This window comes from Aquarana catesbeiana, linkage group LG04 (assembly GCF_042186555.1).
Source record: "Aquarana catesbeiana isolate 2022-GZ linkage group LG04, ASM4218655v1, whole genome shotgun sequence".
Taxonomy (NCBI): Eukaryota; Metazoa; Chordata; class Amphibia; order Anura; family Ranidae; genus Aquarana; species Aquarana catesbeiana.
In genome coordinates, this window is record NC_133327.1 from 468,658,371 (window position 1) to 468,677,791 (window position 19,421).

The 19,421-nt window shown below is 45.9% G+C and overlaps 1 protein-coding gene across 6 annotated transcripts in view; it reads left to right on the forward strand.

The window, feature by feature from the left end:
* The window catches only part of TBCE (tubulin folding cofactor E), a 689,063-nt gene that overhangs the window by 442,386 nt on the left and 227,256 nt on the right, over positions 1–19,421 (forward strand). For all 6 annotated transcript variants that reach the window (XR_012243941.1, XM_073627582.1, XM_073627581.1 and 3 more), the window contains one exon: positions 17,344–17,439. Coding sequence is in view for 5 of the 6 variants with exons in the window: in XM_073627582.1 (XP_073483683.1) it covers positions 17,344–17,439 (96 nt within the window). In the remaining variant the exon portion in view is untranslated. The remainder of the gene's footprint in view (positions 1–17,343; positions 17,440–19,421) is intronic.

The following is a 19,421-nucleotide window of genomic DNA, read 5'->3' on the forward strand; positions in this document are numbered from 1 at the left end:
AGATATTCCAGAACAAATTGTCTTTTTTATTTAAACTTTCCATATTAACTAAATTATACAGCACACTTTTTTTGGGGTTTTTATTCGATTAATCGAAACAATAATCAGCCAACTAATCGTTTATAAAAATAAACAATAGTTGCAGCCTTCCCAGAAGCCTTGGGTGGTGGTCCAACAGCTCTTGTCTCGCAAGAGCTCTTCCCTGAGGTCTTGCGAGCAGGCTCTGGGTCTTATGGTATCCACTTTTGAGGCAGTCCCATATGCACAGTCCTGTACCAAAATTCTGCAGGAGGACATCCTGTCCAATTGAGACAAATCTGCAGCCTCCCTTTAGAACTGGATTCATCCAGAACGGTCAACGGGGGCTTTCCTTCCACAGGGGTTACAGTCCTTCGCCCTGTAGGCCCCCCATCTCCTCCTTTGGACTGTCATCATGATGGATGCCAGCCTGTGTGGCTGGGTAGGAGTCCAGAGTTCGAGATCTGCGCGAGACCGCTGGATTCCAGGGGAGGTTTGCTTGCTCATCAAGCACTGGATGAATCTTCTCCAGAGACTCCTGTTCAGGGTCCGATTGGACGATGCTGCTGCAATGACATGTGTCAATCACCAGGGTGACACGAGAATTTGCAACCTGCTACATATCGCTCCTTGTTTGCCCCTTTAGGGGTTGTTTGGGTGGTTGGCATATTTGCCTGGTTGCTTCCAGTTGCTTTTTGGTTTTCCCACCCCTCATTGAGGCACTGCTTTGGGACATCCCTATGGTCAAGATTTAGAAGAGCCGTGTCTGTCAATGAACAAAAGAGAAAATTTTACTTTTTTGTTACTCACCACAAAATCCCCTCCCCTGTTGGGATTTATACTTCTGACACTGCTTTCTGACTAACTGGATTGGTTATAGAATAGAGGGGGTTTTATGCCAGCTAGGACTGCCCATAGGCAGTGTTGAGTTATTTTCTAGCTGGTGTCCTACTCCTGTGGGTGGCAATATAACCCTATGGTGAAGATTCAGAAGAGTTGTGTTCGTCAATGAACTCAGAGAAAGGCATTTTACAATGAGTAACAAAAATCCCTGTTTTTCAAAGGGGTGAACATCCATAAATTACATGCCGACACTCATGCGACTATAATGCACCTTGCTGAACCTCCAATGCCCACTAATCACATGCAGACTTTTCTTCTTCCAATCTGCTCTGTCCGCAACTCATTCGTTATCCCTCTGTCAGTAACCATGAATCAGACTGAGACAGAAGTGCAGTAAAAATCACACTATTTAATAAAATGGTAAAATGGTATAAACAGAGCAAACATAGACAAAACAAGCCAGAGTTCGGTAACCAGGACGGGTAGTCAGAACAAGCCAGAGAAACAGGAGTCCAGAGATCAGCAAAGTCGGGTGCAGCAAACAGGATCAGGAACCAAAAGGGAAGTCAGCAAAGCAAAAGTCTTTCACAGGAAAACACAGCAGAGAGATTCCAGATATGTTGACAAAGGCACAGAAGATCTGATCCAAGAAGTTGATATAACCAGCAGCTCTAGCTGTCAAGCAGGAAATGAAAACCAGGTGAGGCACTGTGGAAGGAAGAGTCTTTGGCAATTAACCGCCAGCTAAGCACAGAGCTCTGAGAAGGAAGGGCTGAGCCCAGCCCTGACACCCTCATAGATGCATACAGTAATACCATGCAGAAAAAGTTAAGGAAGAATCATAGTAAATCAAGCAGTAAAAATATATTTTCCCAACTCTATATGCTTACATGCGTAGGTAAAACCATAAGCCATGCGTAGCCCAATTCCAAAATGGAATGGAATACGTCTGACGTTACTTCCAATGTGTTTCGTCAGGTTTGACTTTATCAAGGGAACTCTGTGCATGTTTGAGTGAGAGCAATAATTCTAGGGCCATTATATAGGGTTAACTCTAAACTGATGAACTGTAGGGGCTTTTAAAATGTGTCGCCTATGAAAAATGGTACCAAAGTTTGTTGTCATTTTGCACACCAGCATGAATTTCAAGCTCGACATCTTGGGTATCTATTTATTTGCTTTATTACTAAGTGACTAACGAATAGGGCCCTTTCACACGGGCATTATCTGTTTTTCATCTGAGAATTTTTTGGAAAGCAGATGGCAATTCATACCTATAGGATTGCAGATGTAAATGAATGATCATCTGTTTTTACATCTGCCGACATCCGTGTTTGTTCAGTGGAAATTTAACAAAAAAAAAAAGTAAACAGGCAGGAGAGGAAAAGCTTGAATAGACCATGTTCTTAGTAGAAGTTTGAGGCTGGAGATATAATTTGTCAGTGAGCTGTGAGTGCACTCTGCATCTTCTCTCAGCAGCTGAAGGCGGTAGCATATGGAGGTGCTTCATACAGTTGTGACCAGGAGAACATTGGATGATTATTCAACCTGAGCATGTTTACCAATTTATGACCTAATGGTTGATACCGAATGGTGACACACAGTGGTGGAAGCACTTTGGTAACAGAGATGTGAATGCACATCAGGTCAACACACGAACTGTTGCTGTTTACATGTGCTTATTGGGACAACACTTGCACTAACATTTTTGCACGTTTAATGGGTTAAAAACATTGTGCTTCTAAAATGTAAATATATAACAATCAATACAAATCAATACATAAATAATCATTGTGCATAAATGCATATACAGAAAAGCATTATGCAATATATAGGCTGATGTAAATACTTACAACAATCAAATACACATACATAGAGGGTCCAGTGGACCAGCTTGAATCCTACTAGATGGGACTGGTGCATAGCCCCCTCCCAAGGGCAGGCAGGAGGACACCAAGGGCAGCCCACCATGCATCCGCAAGGGCGATTAATGCCAGCAAGGAAGAGTATAATGGCTGGAAATAAGAATATTAGAAGTAGGTTATTACTCAGGGATATGGGGAGTAAAAATGGTAAAAACAAAATCCATACAGATGTATAGAGAGTATGTATAAACAAAATGTGGGGCACACATGCATAACCCGGGAGGGGAAGTGCATTGTACCAACTCCACCCACAACCAAACATGGATCCGCCCCAGTCTCGAAGGGAAAGGGGGATCTTGCACGTCGGGTGGTACATGGATGCAGCCGCCACCAACAAGAGGAAGACAATATATATATATTTGTATACATCAACACTCATATAAATCAACACTTGAACCAAAAAATTAATAAACTATAATAGTAATAAAACAGAATGAAATGAAGTATAAGGAGGTAAAAAAAAAATTGCAATTGACATAGTACCTAGAGTGGAACATACGTCCATTCCACAGGGAAAGGTGCCAAATCTCCTGCAATTTTGGCAGATGTGGGAGATTTGGCACCCTTCCCTGTGGAATGTGCACATATTGTAGAGACGTGGACAAACGCACACACATTAGACTACCTAATGGACGTATGTTCCACTTTAAGCACTACGTCAATTGCAATTTTTGGCGTTGGATTGCATCCATCCCAATCCCACGGGGGGCGATTTTAATAGGATCCTATTACAACGCAAATTGAGATGTATCTTTGACCTTAAAGCAGAACTCCCCAAAACAGATGCTTTGTGCTTGTAAATGAATCACGACCCCACTTTCATTTTATCTGTATCTTACCTTATTTAGCTGTAAAAAGCAAGTTTGTGTGTCTGTGATGTCACTCCTTCTCCTGGCTGCATTTCAAAGTTCTCTGACTTCTTGTTTCCTTCCTTTACCAGTCCTGATACTACATGTCCCATTATGCTTTGAGCCTCTGTAGTTTCAGGACAGGCTATGGGAGTCACTTGTAGCAGGGAGTTGATGTTGGTGGGTCCGAATGCAGATCACTCTTCTGTCTGCAAAGCAGGAATAAATGTGGTCTATTGGACCCTCTATGTATGTATATTTGATTATTGTAAGTATTTGCAACAGCTATATTTTGCATATTGCTTTTTTGTATATGCATTTATGCACAATGATTTTTTATGCATTAATTTCTATTGATTGAGGAAGGATTACAATCAAAGGAACTTATCTGGGCTGATCATATACCCAGTCTGGCAGCCCTTTGGGTGTATTTGCTGTCACTAGGGTATCAATTGTACTGTTCTAGATTGCTCTGTAAATACAGTTATGTTGATTTTCTGTGATGTTTTTTATTAGGACCCCTAGCTGCCAGGGGAAGAACTCCTCCAGTGAGAGTGGGGGGGCAGCAAAGGGAAAGGAAAGACAGATTCTGGTGGTAGGGGACTCAATTCTTAGAAGGACAGAGAGGGCAATCTGTAACCAAGACCTGAAGCGCCGAACAGTATGTTGTCTACCGGGCGCTCGGGTTCGGCACATCACGGATCTTGTGGACAGATTACTGGGAGGGGCTGGGGAAGACCCGGCTGTCATGGTGCACGTTGGCACCAATGACAAAGTCAGAGGCAGATGGAGTGTCCTAAAGAACGATTTTAGGGACTTAGGAGCTAAATTGAGGAAAAGGACCTCCAAGGTAGTGTTCTCAGGAATACTACCGGTACATTGAGCCACACTAGAAAGGCAGAGGGAGATTAGGGAAGTAAACAAGTGGCTGAAGAGCTGGTGTAGTAAGGAGGGGTTTGGGTTCCTGGAGGACTGGGCCGACTTCTCAGTCGGTAACCGGTACTATAGAAGGGACGGACTGCACCTAAATGAGGAGGGTGCAGATCTGCTGGGAATGAAGATGGCCAAAAAGTTAGAGGGGTTTTTAAACTAGGCGATGGGGGGGAGGGTCCAGAGACAGTGATAGCCAGCGCAGAAGATATTCCAGAGGGTAGTATTGGGGGCATTAGTGGTAGGTTAACCAAAGCACAAAAACACAAGGTGAGTATAGTAGCAAGTCCTAGTTGCAATCTTGAAACACCCAATACGAGGACAATATGCGACCGGTCTAAACTATGTGGCATGTTCACTAATGCCAGGAGCATGGCGGACAAGATGGGTGAACTAGAGATACTGTTGTACAAGGAGGATTTGGATTTTGTGGGAATTTCAGAGACCTGGTTCAACAGCTCTCATGATTGGCTGGCAAACATTCAAGGGTATACCCTATACCGCAAGGATAGAGAGGGTAAAAAAGGGGGAGGGGTATGCCTATATATCAAGAATAATGTACAAGTGAATGTGAGAGATGACATCACTGAGGGGGCTAGGGAGGAGGTGGAATCTTTATGGGTAGAGCTCCAAAGGGATGAAGCTAAGGGGAAAATAATACTGGGAGTATGCTATAGGCCCCCTAACCTGAGGGAGGAAGTGGAGACGGATCTCCTATCACAAATTGGATTAGCAGCAAGGATGGGAAGTGTTATCATAATGGGGGATTTTAATTATCCAGACATAGACTGGGCGGAGGGAACGGCGCATTCATTTAAGGCTCGCCAGTTCCTTAATGTCTTGCAGGACAATTTTATGGGTCAGATGGTAGACGCACCAACTAGAAATAAAACATTACTAGATCTACTGATTACCAACAATACAGACCTGATCACAGATGTGGAAATACGGGGCAATTTAGGTAACAGCGATCACAGGTCAATTAGTTTCAGTATAAATCACACAAATAGGAAACATGAAGGGAACACAAAGACACTGAATTTCAAAAGAGCCAACTTCCCTAAACTACAAACCTTGCTAAAAGGCATAAATTGGGATAAAATATTAGGAACAAAGAATACGGGGGAGAGATGGGTTTGCTTTAAGAGCATATTAAATAAGGGCATTAGCCAATGTATCCCATTGGGTAATAAATTTAAAAGAGCGAACAAACATCCTGGATGGCTTAACTCCAATGTAAAAATGCATATAAAAGCAAAGGAGAAGGCCTTCAAAAAATACAAGGTTGAGGGATCATCCTCAGCATTCAGAATTTATAAAGAATGCAATAAGAAATGTAAGGGTGCAATTAGGACGGCTAAGATAGAACATGAAAGACACATAGCGGAGGAGAGCAAAAAAAATCCCAAGAAATTCTTTAAGTATGTAAACAGTAAAAAAGGGAGGACAGACCATATTGGCCCCATAAAGAATGAGGAAGGACATCTGGTTACAAAGGATGGGGAGATGGCAAAGGTATTGAATTTATTCTTCTCCTCCGTCTTCACGAGTGAATCGGGGGGCTTCAGTAACCAAAACTGCAGTGTTTATCCTCATGACACAACACAGGAAGCACCTACATGGTTAACAGAGGACGGAATTAAAATTAGACTTGAGAAACTTAACATTAATAAATCACCGGGACCAGATGGCTTGCATCCGAGGGTACTTAGGGAACTTAGTCAGGTGATTGCCAGACCGTTGTTCCTAATTTTTACAGACAGTCTATTGACTGGAATGGTACCAGCTGATTGGAGAAAAGCCAATGTAGCACCAATATTTAAAAAGGGCCCAAAAAACATCCCTGGGAATTACAGACCAGTTAGCCTAACATCAATAGTATGTAAACTCTTGGAGGGGATGATAAGGGACTATATACAAGATTTTAGTAATAAGAATGATATCATTAGCAGTAATCAGCATGGATTCATGAAGAATCGTTCTTGTCAAACCAATCTATTAACCTTCTATGAGGAGGTGAGTTGCCATCTAGATAAAGGAAGGCCCGTAGACGTGGTGTATCTGGATTTTGCAAAAGCATTTGACACAGTTCCCCATAAACGTTTACTGTACAAAATAAGGTGCGTTGACATGGACCCTAGGGTGAGTACATGGATTGAAAACTGGCTACAAGGGCGTGTTCAGAGGGTGGTGATAAATGGGGAGTACTCAGAATGGTCAGGGGTGGGTAGTGGGGTTCCCCAGGGTTCTGTGCTGGGACCAATCCTATTTAATTTGTTCATAAACGACCTGGAGGATGGGATAAACAGTTCAATCTCTGTATTTGCAGACGATACTAAGCTAAGCAGGGCAATAACTTCTCCGCAGGATGTGGAAATCTTGCAAAAAGACCTGAACAAATTAATGGGGTGGGCGACTACATGGCAAATGAGGTTCAATGTAGAAAAATGTAAAATAATGCATTTGGGTGGCAAAAATATGAATGCAATCTATACACTGGGGGGAGAACCTCTGGGGGAATCTAGGATGGAAAAGGACCTGGGGGTCCTAGTAGATGATAGGCTCAGCAATGGCATGCAATGCCAAGCTGCTGCTAATAAAGCAAACAGAATATTGGCATGCATTAAAAGGGGGATCAACTCCAGAGATAAAACGATAATTCTCCCGCTCTACAAGACTCTGGTCCGGCCGCACCTGGAGTATGCTGTCCAGTTCTGGGCACCAGTCCTCAGGAGGGACGTACTGGAAATGGAGCGAGTACAAAGAAGGGCAACAAAGCTAATAAAGGGTCTGGAGGATCTTAGTTATGAGGAAAGGTTGCGAGCACTGAACTTATTCTCTCTGGAGAAGAGACGCTTGAGAGGGGATATGATTTCAATTTACAAATACTGTACTGGTGACCCCACAATAGGGATAAAACTTTTTTGCAGAAGAGAGTTTAATAAGACTCGTGGCCACTCATTACAATTAGAAGAAAAGAGGTTTAACCTTAAACTACGTAGAGGGTTCTTTACTGTAAGAGCGGCAAGGATGTGGAATTCCCTTCCACAGGCGGTGGTCTCAGCGGGGAGCATTGATAGCTTCAAGAAACTATTAGATAATCACCTGAATGACCGCAACATACAGGGATATGTAATGTAATACTGACACATAATCACACACATAGGTTGGACTTGATGGACTTGTGTCTTTTTTTAACCTCACCTACTATGTAACTATATGTACTACATGCTTCTAATAAAAATTTGCATGTTTACATTAAAGTCCATGAGGGGTTTTCCGCTCTGCACTTTGTGCATTTTCCTATCTATTGATATTTAGGATATTGGCAGATTTACTCACACCATACTCAGCCCCCACATCATTTTTTGAATTGTCATTCGTGTTTGAAAGGTATTAAGCACCATTTTCATTAGAGGGTGTTTTATTGTTTGTCATTGGTGGATGTAGCCCTGCTTCTACTGTTCTTTTATCCTCTGGATGAGTTGGTACAGGCGGAAAGGGTATTTCCACTTTTCCAGCCAAATTGGCATAATGCCTACTTTACATTTCTTAGAAGTTTCCTATTCCCGATTCAGTGAGCAGTGCAATTTCATATTAATATTAAATTAGACAGGATCTAAAACTAAACTTTTTCCCATTCCAGATAGAGTATGGAATGTCTAAAACTTTGAACCTATTTTGTAAATTCCCTTATCTGACATTACTCAAAAATGACCTTTCTAAATGCTATCACCTCTGTGCATATGTTCTCTGAGCTAGGGACCTTATTCTGTAAAAAGCCTTTCCCCAGTGTTACACAAGAACGAGATTATTATGAAACTTAAAGCCGGCCATACATGGAGTGAATTTCTTTCCTGCAACCACGACCTGATTCCCGCATCAACACCATCTCTGCCGGGCCATTGTCCTCTCCCAGGGGAAGGGCGAGGTAAGCCATCCCTACAGGGAGAAGATAGTGATTATCGCTAGCAGACGCTATAGCGCAAGAGAATCCGACAGGCTGGTTGTACCCAAGTTGATCGATCAACTTGGTACATTCAGCTTGCGCATTAATGGTTCGAACCGTCTATGGCCAGCCGAAAGCCTCTTTTTTCCCAAAGGGGGGTTTCCTTCTTCCACATCAAGCAGGACATTATTCTTCCCCGCTTAGAAAACTGTCTTGATGTAGCAGATGCTGTGAGACTCTACCTTTGGGCTACAGCCTCTTTTATGCAATCTGATTCTCTCTTTGTGCTTCCTAAAGACTCCTGCATGGTGGTTCCCTGTTTCCCACTCCATTATTGTTTGATGAATTGGATTAAGTTATCGTTCAAGCCTATGATCCAAAAGATAGAGTTTCTCCTTTCTCTGTTAAAGCACACTCTACTAGATCCTTTAGTGCAGGGGTGCCCAACCGCTGGCCCACCTTCTGCTCTGAAATGGCGGGTCAGCAAGCCCAGATCTCGGTTCCTGTCCTGCCATCCCAGAGCATCAATGTGAAGAATGGACCTGACACTAGAGGAAGCAGAGCTGATGCTTCCTGTATAGCGCCGGCTCCTGTCACAGGCGGAGTGATGCCAAATCTACTCCTCCTGTGACAGGAGTGATACAGGAAGCATCGGCTCTGCTCTCTACTGCAGCCGCATGCTTCCTCTGGTGCCGGCTCCTGTCACACTAATGATCAGGGATGGCGAGTCGGGAACCCACAATCTGGGACAGCAGCCACCAGAGACACCAGTAGTACCCCCCAGCAAGACCAGCCAGCAGTGCCAGCCAGTAGTACCAGCAAGCAGTACCAGCCAGTAGTACCCGCCAGCAGTACCCACCAGCAGTACTCCCCAGCAGTACCCCCCAGCAGTACCAGCCAGTAGTACCCACCAGCAGTACCTGCCCTGGAGGACAGACAGCAGCCGCCAGCCATACCTGTACTAGGGAGAGCAGCAGCTGCCAGCCATAGCTGCCTGGGGAACAGCAGCAGCCGCCAGCCATGCCCACCTGGGGAACAGCAGCAGCCAGCAATACCTGCAGGAATCCTGAGGAAGAAGTGAAGATTGAGGTTAGTTGAGGTGCAGGTAAACCGCAGTGCATCAGTGTGAAAGCAGCCTTTGGCCCCTTTCACACAATCGGTCCGATCGGGTTCGCCTGTCACTTTTTCATGTGGACCCTAACGGACTCTCCATTCACCTCTATAGAGTGGCAGATGTAAACAGACTTGTGTCTGTTTACACCCGCCTAGCTCCAATCTGATATGCTTAAAAAAACAGAAGGGGACCTGTCCCCTTCTGTCTGGGCGGATCGGAGGGCCCATAGAGTAGAGCGGGCTGTGCCTGTGTCTGCTCTGCATATGCAGAGCGGACACAGACCTGTCATCTGCCCGCTGCGCTCATTGTTGCCTGCAACTGGTTTCCAAGTCGCTAAAGTGGCCCTCGCTCTTCAAAAGGTTGGGCACCCCTGCTTTAGTGTTTTCAGCATCTCAGGCATCTGTTTCTCAGATTTGCAAGGATGTCACATGGCCCTCTGTTTACACATTTGTTAAGTTCTACCAGGTGGATATTAGTTCTGATGCCAGGTAGGGGCGTAAGGGGCAAACTACTACAAGCTGCTCTCTAAGTCTGGTGATCACTTCTTGACCCATTTATTACCAGGGCCTGTTGGCGTTTGTTAGCTGTGTTAACCTGCTTTCAGAGGATTTGATCAATGGATTCATTTGTTAGATCCTCCTCCTCCCCTTCCAGAGAGGAATGAGAGGGCTCTCCACTGTTTACAGTGGTTATTGTTTATGGTTGGTCATCACAGCAATCACGTGGCACAGTGCTTCTCTAATAAGCACTGTGCCTTTAACTGATGCTGTTTGTTGTTTTATGATAGTGGGTGTAGCAGCTTTGTGCAGCTCTCATTTGTTTTTGAAAATGAAGAAAGTAAAAGAAAAATTTGTTTTTTTTTCTTTTTTCAAAACTTTGTGACAAAAAGCGAGATCTGCAAAATACTCACCATGCCTCTCAGCAGATAGCTTGGGGTGTCTACTTTCCAAAATGGGGTCATGGGTGGGGGGGTTGTGCTATCTGGGCATTTCATGGCCTCCGAAACTGTGATAGTGTCAGAGGATTTAGTAGACCAGACTGTTTGGACTACACAGAGGAAACCAGAAACGCATGTAAGTGAAGAAATAATGGTGTTTATTAAATAAGTGACAAGTAAGAGAAATATAAACAGTGCAAAACCAACCACAGACCCACAAACAACAAATAGTATATACGAGTAAATGGAGATACCGGAATCATAAACAAAGCCAGGCCAAGGTCATACACAGGGAGGTCAGCAGATGGGTAAGGACGGGAAACCAGCAGGACAGGGAGAGGATGGATGGATAGGCTGCAGGGCAGGGATCCAAGGGAATCAGGAGGGACAAGTACAGGATTGGCTAGGGATAGGGATCGGATCAGGACAGGACAGAAACAGGTTCACGGTCAGGATACAGGCAGCAAGGTCAGGGCGCAGGGAGAAAGATACCAAGGCAAGCATGTGAGGGCTTGCCAGGTATTTATAAGGCTGTAGTAATTGACCTCATGTTACAGCTGAGCGCGGGGGGTGCTGTTTGCTCCACACTGCCGGAGTGCACCCGCTGGTGGACACCGGTACTACGGCCCAAGGACGCAACAGTGCCACCAGCAGTAGAGTCCTCTTACTACAGGTCCAAGGTGTTGGAAGACACCCGCTGGTGGACACTGGTACTGCAATCCAAGAGACTGATACCAACGGATAAACCCTCTCATGACAGTACCCCCCTTAAAGGAGCGGCCTCCGGACGCTCCAACAAGATGAAATTGTCCAAAGTTCATGGCCTCAAACCGAACAACAGATGAGGGCACATCAGGCTGGGCATCGGGCACATCCGAGCGGACAGCGGGCACGTCCGAGCAGACAGCGGGCACATCCGAGCAGACAGCGGGCACATCTGAGAAGACAGCGGGCAGGAACACACAAAGCTGGGCAGCAGGAACGGACACTTTGAGCTGGGCAGCAGGCATGGACACTTCGAGCTGGGCAGCAGGCACATCAGGCTGGGCAGCAGGCATGGGCACTTCGAGCTGGGCAGCAGGCACTTTGAGCTGGGCAGCAGGCATGGGCACATCGAGCTGGGCAGCAGGCACATCAGGCTGGGCAGCAGGCATGGGCACTTCAGGCTGGGCAGCAGGCACGGGCACTTCAAGCTGGGCAGCAGGCACATCAGGCTGGGCAGCAGGCACGGGCACTTCGAGCTGGGCAGCAGGCACTTTGAGCTGGGCAGCAGGCACATCAGGCTGGGCAGCAGGCATGGGCACTTCAGGCTGGGCAGCAGGCACATCAGTCTGGGAAGCTGGCACATCAGTCTGGGGAGCTGGCACTTCAGTCTGGAAGGCAGGCACTGGGACAATAGGCTGGAAGGCAGGCACTGGGACAATAGGCTGGAAAGCGGACACATCAGACTGGGAAGCTGGCACATCAGGCTGGGAAGCTGGCACATCAGGCTGGGAAGCTGGCACTGAGACATCAGGCTGGAAGGCAGGCACTGGGACAATAGGCTGGAAAGCGGGCACATCAGACTGGGAAGCTGGCACATCAGGCTGGGAAGCTGGCATCGAGACATCAGGCTGGAAGGCAAGCTTCGAGACATCAGGCTGGAAGGCAGGCACTGAGACAACAGACTGGGAAGCTAGCACATCAAACTGGGAAGCTGGCACATCAGGCTGGAAGGCAGGCATCGAGACATCAGGCTGAAAGGCAAGCTTCGAGACATCAGGCTAGAAGGCAAGCTTTGAGACATCAGGCTGGAAGGCAGGCACTGAGACATCAGACTGGGACGCTGGCACATCAGACTGGGACGCTGGCACATCAGACTGGGACGCTGGCACATCAGACTGGGACGCTGGCACATCAGACTGGGAGCTGGCACATCAGGCTGGGGAGCTAGGACATCAGGCTGGAAGGCAGGCACATCAGACTGGAAGGCAGGCATCAAGACATTAGGTGGAAATGCAGACACCGAGACAGGCTGAAAAGCAAGCTTCGAGACATCAGGCTGAAAGTCAGGCATGAAGACATCAGACTGAAAAGCGGGCACCGAGACTTCAGGCTGGAAGGCAGGCATCAGGACATCAGACTGGAAAGCAGGCACATTAGACTGGAAAGCAGGCACATTAGACTGGAAAGCGGGTACATCAGACTGGAAGGCGAGCACATCAGACTGGAAGGCAGAGACATCAAGCTGGAAGGCAGGCACCGAGACATCCGGCTGGAAGGCAGACACCGAGACATCAGGCTGGAAGGTAGGCATCAGGACATCAGACTGGGAGGCAGGCACATCAGACTGGATAGCAGGCACATCAGACTGGAAAGCGGGCACCGAGACTTCGGGCTAGAAGGCAGGCATCAGGACAGACTGGACAGTGGGCACATCAAACTGGACAGCGGGCACATCAGACTGGGAGGCAAAGACATCAAGCTGGGAGGCAGGCGCCGAGACATCCGGCTGGAAGGCAGGCATCAAGACATCAGACTGAGAAGCGGGCACATCAGACTGAAAAGCGGGCACCGAGACTTCAGGCTGGAAGGCAGGCATCAGGACATCAGACTGGAAAGCAGGCACATTAGACTGAAAGGCGGGCACATCAGGCTGAAAGGCAGAGACATCAAGCTGGAAGGCAGGCACCAAGACATCCGGCTGGAAGGCAAGCATCGAGACATCCGGCTGGAAGGCGGGCACTGAGACATCAGGCTGGAAGGTAGACATCAGGCTGGAAGGTAGACATCAGGACATCAGACTGGGAGGCAGGCACATCAGACTGGATAGCAGGCACATCAGACTGGAAAGCAGGCACCGAGACTTCGGGTTGGATAGCAGGCAGAGGTTTGGCAGGTTTAGGTGGGTCATCAAGTTCAACTGGCATGAACGCAGGCTGGAACAGGTTGGTTGGTGTGGAGGCAGGTTGGGTTACTGGCAGGATGGTGTGGGTCGGGAAGAGCTTTCATTTCTTTTTTGGTTTAGCCACTGCAGCTTTGTACGTAGGTGCAGGGTCGTAAGAAAAGTATGTAGCTGGGCAAAAGGAAGACCAAGGAACAGTGGCTGGAGGAGGGTTCTGTGGGGTTGTTACAGGTGGAGGAGAAGAGACAGGTGGATTAAAGGCAGGATAGGTGCTACACTTGGAGACTGGGTAGTAGTATTTGGTAGGGGGCTGAGTAAACTGGGCTGTAGCTGAGGTTGCCATAGGCGACGGGGAGATAGATTTTTGGGAAGGCAGGTGATTAATGGCAGGGCTGGAATATTGTGGCTTAGCTAAATACAGGAGATCTGACCATGCCTGCAGCACAGGTTGAACAAACGCTGATTCACACACAGCCTGACTAACCAAGGATTGCACCAACTGGATGCAATTAGACAACACCTTGCTGTGAACAAGAGGAATAATGTTCCATGAAATAGGCTGGATCATCCTCCAATAATCATACCAGGGATTCAACTTGGCCATAATTGAAGGGGGGAGAAAAATCATCGCTTCCTTCGGGAATGCATGACAGGGCTGGTTTTGCACATAACTGGATCAGGGGCTAAACATCTTCAAATGACATATACCCCTGATCCTCTAGGGAATGGGCTGATCAGATAGTTTCCATCAGCTGGTCACTAGTCCACCCTTTCAAAATCTGGTGACAATATTCACTATCATCTTCTGCCAGCAGGGAATAATAACTGATTTCATTGAAATTCATATTAGCAGAACTAACAACCCGTACAGTTCCTCAATGCAGCCACGTCTGGTCAGGGATGGCCTCGGTATACTGTCCGAGGATTTAGTAGACCAGACTGTGTGGACTGCACAGAAGAAACCAGAAATGCATGTAAGTGAAGAAATAATGGTGTTTATTAAATAAGTGACAAGTAAGAGAAATATAAACAGTGCAAAACCAACCACAGACCCACAAACAACAAATAGTATATACGAGTAAATGGAGATACTGGAATCATAAACAAAGCCAGGCCAAGGTCATACACAGGGAGGTCAGCAGATGGGTAAGAACGGGAAACCAGTAGGACAGGGAGAGGATGGATAGGCTGCAGGGCAGGGATCCAAGGGAATCAGGAGGGACAAGTACAGGATGGGCTAGGGATCAGATCATATCAGGACAGGACAGAAACAGGTTCATGGCCAGGATACAGGCAGCAAGGTCAGGGCGCAGGGAGAAAGATATCAAGGCAAGCATGTGAGGGCTTGCCGGGTATTTATAAGGCTGTAGTAATTGACCTCATGTTACAGCTGAGCGCAGAGGGTGCTGTTTGCTCCACACTGCCGGAGTGCACCCACTGGTGGACACCGGTACTACGGCCCAAGGATGCAACAGTGCCACCAGCAGGAGAGTCCTCTTACTACAGGTCCTAGGTGTTGGATGACACCCGCTGGTGGACACTGGTACTGCGATCCAAGAGACCGATAGCGCCACCAACGGGTAAATCCTCTCATGACAGTACCCCCCCTCAAAGGAGCGGCCTCCGGACGCTCCAACAAGATGAAATTGTCCAAAGTTCATGGCCTCAAACCGAACAACAGATGAGGGCACATCAGGCTGGGCATTGGGTACATCAAACCGGACAGTGGGTACATCCGAGCAGACAGCGGGCACATCCGAGAAGACAGCGGGCACATCCGAGCAGACAGCGGGCACATCCGAGCAGACAGACCTGTCATCTGCCCGCTGCGCTCATTGTGGCCTGCAACTGGTTTCCAAGTCGCTAAAGTGGCCCTCGCTCTTCAAGAAGTTGGGCACCCCTGCTTTAGTGTTTTCAGCATCTCAGGCATCTGTTTCTCAGATTTGCAAGGCTGTCACATGGCCCTCTGTTCACACATTTGTTAAGTTCTGCCAGGTGGATATTACTTCTGATGCCAGGTAGGGGCGTAAGGGGCAAACTACTACAAGCTGCTCTCTAAGTCTGGTGATCACTTCTTGACCCATTTATTACCAGGGCCTGTTGCCGTTTGTTAGCTGTGTTAACCTGCTTTCAGAGGATTTGATCAATGGATTCATTTGTTAGATCCTCCTTCTCCCCTTCCAGAGAGGAATGAGAGGGCTCTCCAATATAAACAGAGACGCACTGTTTACAGTGGTTATTGTTTATGGTTGGTCATCACAGCAATCACGTGGCACAGTGCTTCTCTAATAAGCACTGTGCCTTTAACTGATGCTGTTTGTTGTTTTATGATAGTGGGTGTAGCAGCTTTGTGCAGCTCTCATTTGTTTTTGAAAATGAAGAAAGTAAAAGAAAAATTTGTTTTTTTTCTTTTTTCAATTTTCAAAACTTTGTGACAAAAAGCGAGATCTGCAAAATACTCACCATGCCTCTCAGCAGATAGCTTGGGGTGCCTACTTTCCAAAATGGGGTCGTGGGGGGGGGGGTTGTGCTATCTGGGCATTTCATGGCCTCCGAAACTGTGATAGTGTCAGAGGATTTAGTAGACCAGACTGTGTGGACTGCACAGAGGAAACCAGAAACGCATGTAAGTGAAGAAATAATGGTGTTTATTAAATAAGTGACAAGTAAGAGAAATATAAACAGTGCAAAACCAACCACAGACCCACAAACAACAAATAGTATATACGAGTAAATGGAGATACCGGAATCGTAAACAAAGCCAGGCCAAGGTCATACACAGGGAGGTCAGCAGATGGGTAAGGATGGGAAACCAGCAGGACAGGGAGCGGATGGATGGATAGGCTGCAGGGCAGGGATCCAAGGGAATCAGGAGGGACAAGTACAGGATGGGCTAGGGATAGGGATCGGATCAGATCAGGACAGGACAGAAACAGGTTCACGGTCAGGATACAGGCAGCAAGGTCAGAGCGCAGGGAGAAAGATACCAAGGCAAGCATGTGAGGGCTTGCCGGGTATTTATAAGGCTGTAGTAATTGACCTCATGTTACAGCTGAGCGCAGGGGGTGCTGTTTGCTCCACACTGCCGGAGTGCACCCGCTGGTGGACACTGGTACTACGACCCAAGGATGCAACAGTGCCACCAGCAGTAGAGTCCTCTTACTACAGGTCCAAGGTGTTGGAAGACACCCGCTGGTGGACACTGGTACTGTGATCCAAGAGACCGATAGCGCCACCAACGGGTAAACCCTCTGATGACAGATAGGCAGTGAGGAGTGAAATCAAAATTTTACGCCCTTAGAAAGCCTGGCGGTGATTGGTTTTCGGGGTCCTGTACGTGGTTAGACTGCCAAAAAGTCCCACACGTGGTATCCCCGTACTCAGGAGAAGCAACATAATGTATTTTGGGGTGTAATTTCACATATGCCCATGGCATGTTTGAGCAATATATCATTTACTGACAACTGTGTGTAATTTTTCAATCACTTGTGACGAAAAAAAAATTATTCAATGGGCTCAACATGCCTCTCAGCATTTTCCTTGGGGTGTCTACTTTCCAAAATAGGATAATTTGGGGGGAGGGGGGTTGTACTTCCCTGCCATTTTAGTTAAAGTTAAAGGCTGCATAAATTCCAGAAAATGTACCCTAGTTTGTAGACACTATAACTTTTATAACACCCGTACAACCTAATTGTATATAAATGTTTTCAAAACCATCCATTGTGTTTTTAAAACATTTACTGTGGGATACCCTAAAATATTTACTGACCTTTTAAATTATGCTTTTACAAAAATGTTAATTGGTTATATGCTCTTTTTTGGCAACTTGTGTTTTAAATCTTAGTTCTGTTTCCTCCCTTTTCAATAAACTAACTGCACATTGTTTCTCTTACAGGCCAGTTAACTGTCTCCAGTGTTTGACACTCCTCAACATATCAGACAATAAGCTTACTGATGAAAAACAGCTTTATGCACTGTCAGAATTGCCAAGGTGTGACTTTTTTTTCAGTGTTTCATTTTCTGTTCAATCCCTTGTATTGAAAGAAGAATATCTAGGCATTACTAAAGGGCATGCTTTTAATTAGAAAATGTTTCTGCATTCCATATAATTTGGATAACCATGTGCATAATGTCTAGCTTCTTATAACATTTGTCCTGATTTTGCAGTGAAAAAAAATGTAATAAGGGGGGTCATAGAAGCAATTGAACAGTTATCAATTACATATGGAGATGTGGCCTTTATTGTAATCAGTGCATACCCCAAATTAGGCCAAAAGCTACTTGAAGTGTTTCTTGATCAGCTTATTAGGGCAGGGTCCTCTTTCACTGTAAAAAAATTAAAATCTCTTGTGCTTTTAACTGGATGTTGCGCAATGGGGTATGTTTCCTCTTCTTCCTGACATATGGCTTAATTGGATCTGAGGCTTAGACACAGTATTGGCCGTCCCTCTAACAAGCTGAGCTGGATATACCTGTAGTGAGGGATAAAAACTCACTGATGCACATATCGGCCTTGAAAGGTCATGATATCTGATAAGAGGATATCTTTACTTTAATTACCACCTGGGGAGTACCAGGTTTAACACCCACAGTTGATTTGGAAGGACATTGTTATCTTTCTTTCACAATAGGACTTTTTTGGTGCTTTGGATCCTTTTTTCACTTCAACTATCATTAAGTTTTGTGGATCACATGAATGGACTATTATTGTTTATAATTATTTGGCTTTTCACAATATCAATAATTATGACAGCGCAACATTTTGCTTTAATCTGTTTTATGGTGCGTACATACATATTAGGGTGTTGGGTCATTTACATGACTCATCTGATCACTGAGCAAAGAATTTTATTCTTTATACACTCTGTGATATCTGTTGAACAGGTTCTTGCAACAAATTCTTTGAATCTCTTCTACGCAAGACTGCTTTAACTCAGCAACAGTTGCAGATTTTTTTTATTGGGGGCCTATTTACACTGTTGTGGAAACATAGAAAAATGACATCCAAGTGGTCCGTTGAGTCTACCTGTTTTTTTTTTTTGTTTCAATTTATAAAGTATCTCACAAAAGTAAGTACACGCCTCACATTTTTATAAATATTTTATTATATCTTTTCATGTGACATTACTGAAGAAATGACACTTTGCTACAATGTAAAGTAGTGAGTGTACAGTTTGTATAACAGTGTAAATTTGCTGTCCTATCAAAATAACTCAACACACAGCCATTAATGTCCAAACCGCTGGCTACAAAAGTGAGTACACCCCTAAGTGAAAATGTCTAAATTGGACCTAAAGTGTCAATATTTTGTGTGGCCATCATTATTTTCCAGTACTGCCTTAACCCTCTTGGGCATGGAGTTCACCAGAGCTTCACAGATTGCCACTGGAGTCCTCTTCCACTCCTCCATGATGACATCACAGAGCTGGTGGATGTTAGACACCTTGCGCTCCTCCACCTTCTGTTTGAGGATGCCCCACAGATGCTCAATAGGGTTTAGGTCTGGAGACATGCTTGGCCAGTCCATCACCTTTACCCTCAGCTTCTTTAGCAAGGCAGTGGTTGTCTTGGAGGTGTGTTTACCGTCGTTTTGTTGGAATAATGCCCTGTGGCCTAGTCTCTGAAGGGAAGGGATCATGCTCTGCTTCAGTATGTCACACTACATGTTGGCATTCAGGGTTCCCTCAATGAACTGTAGCTCCCCAGTTGCGGGAGCACTCATGCAGCCCCAGACCATGACACTCCCACCACCATGCTTGAATGTAGGCATGACAAACTTGTCTTTTTACTCCTCACCTGGTTGCCGCCACACATGCTTGACACCATCTGAACCAAATACATTTATCTTGGTCTCATCAGACCACAGAATATGGTTCCAGTTATCCATGTCCTTAGTCTGCTTGTCTTCAGCAAACAGTTTGCAGGCTTTCTTGTGCATCATCTTTAGAAGAGGCTTCCTTCTGGGACAACAGT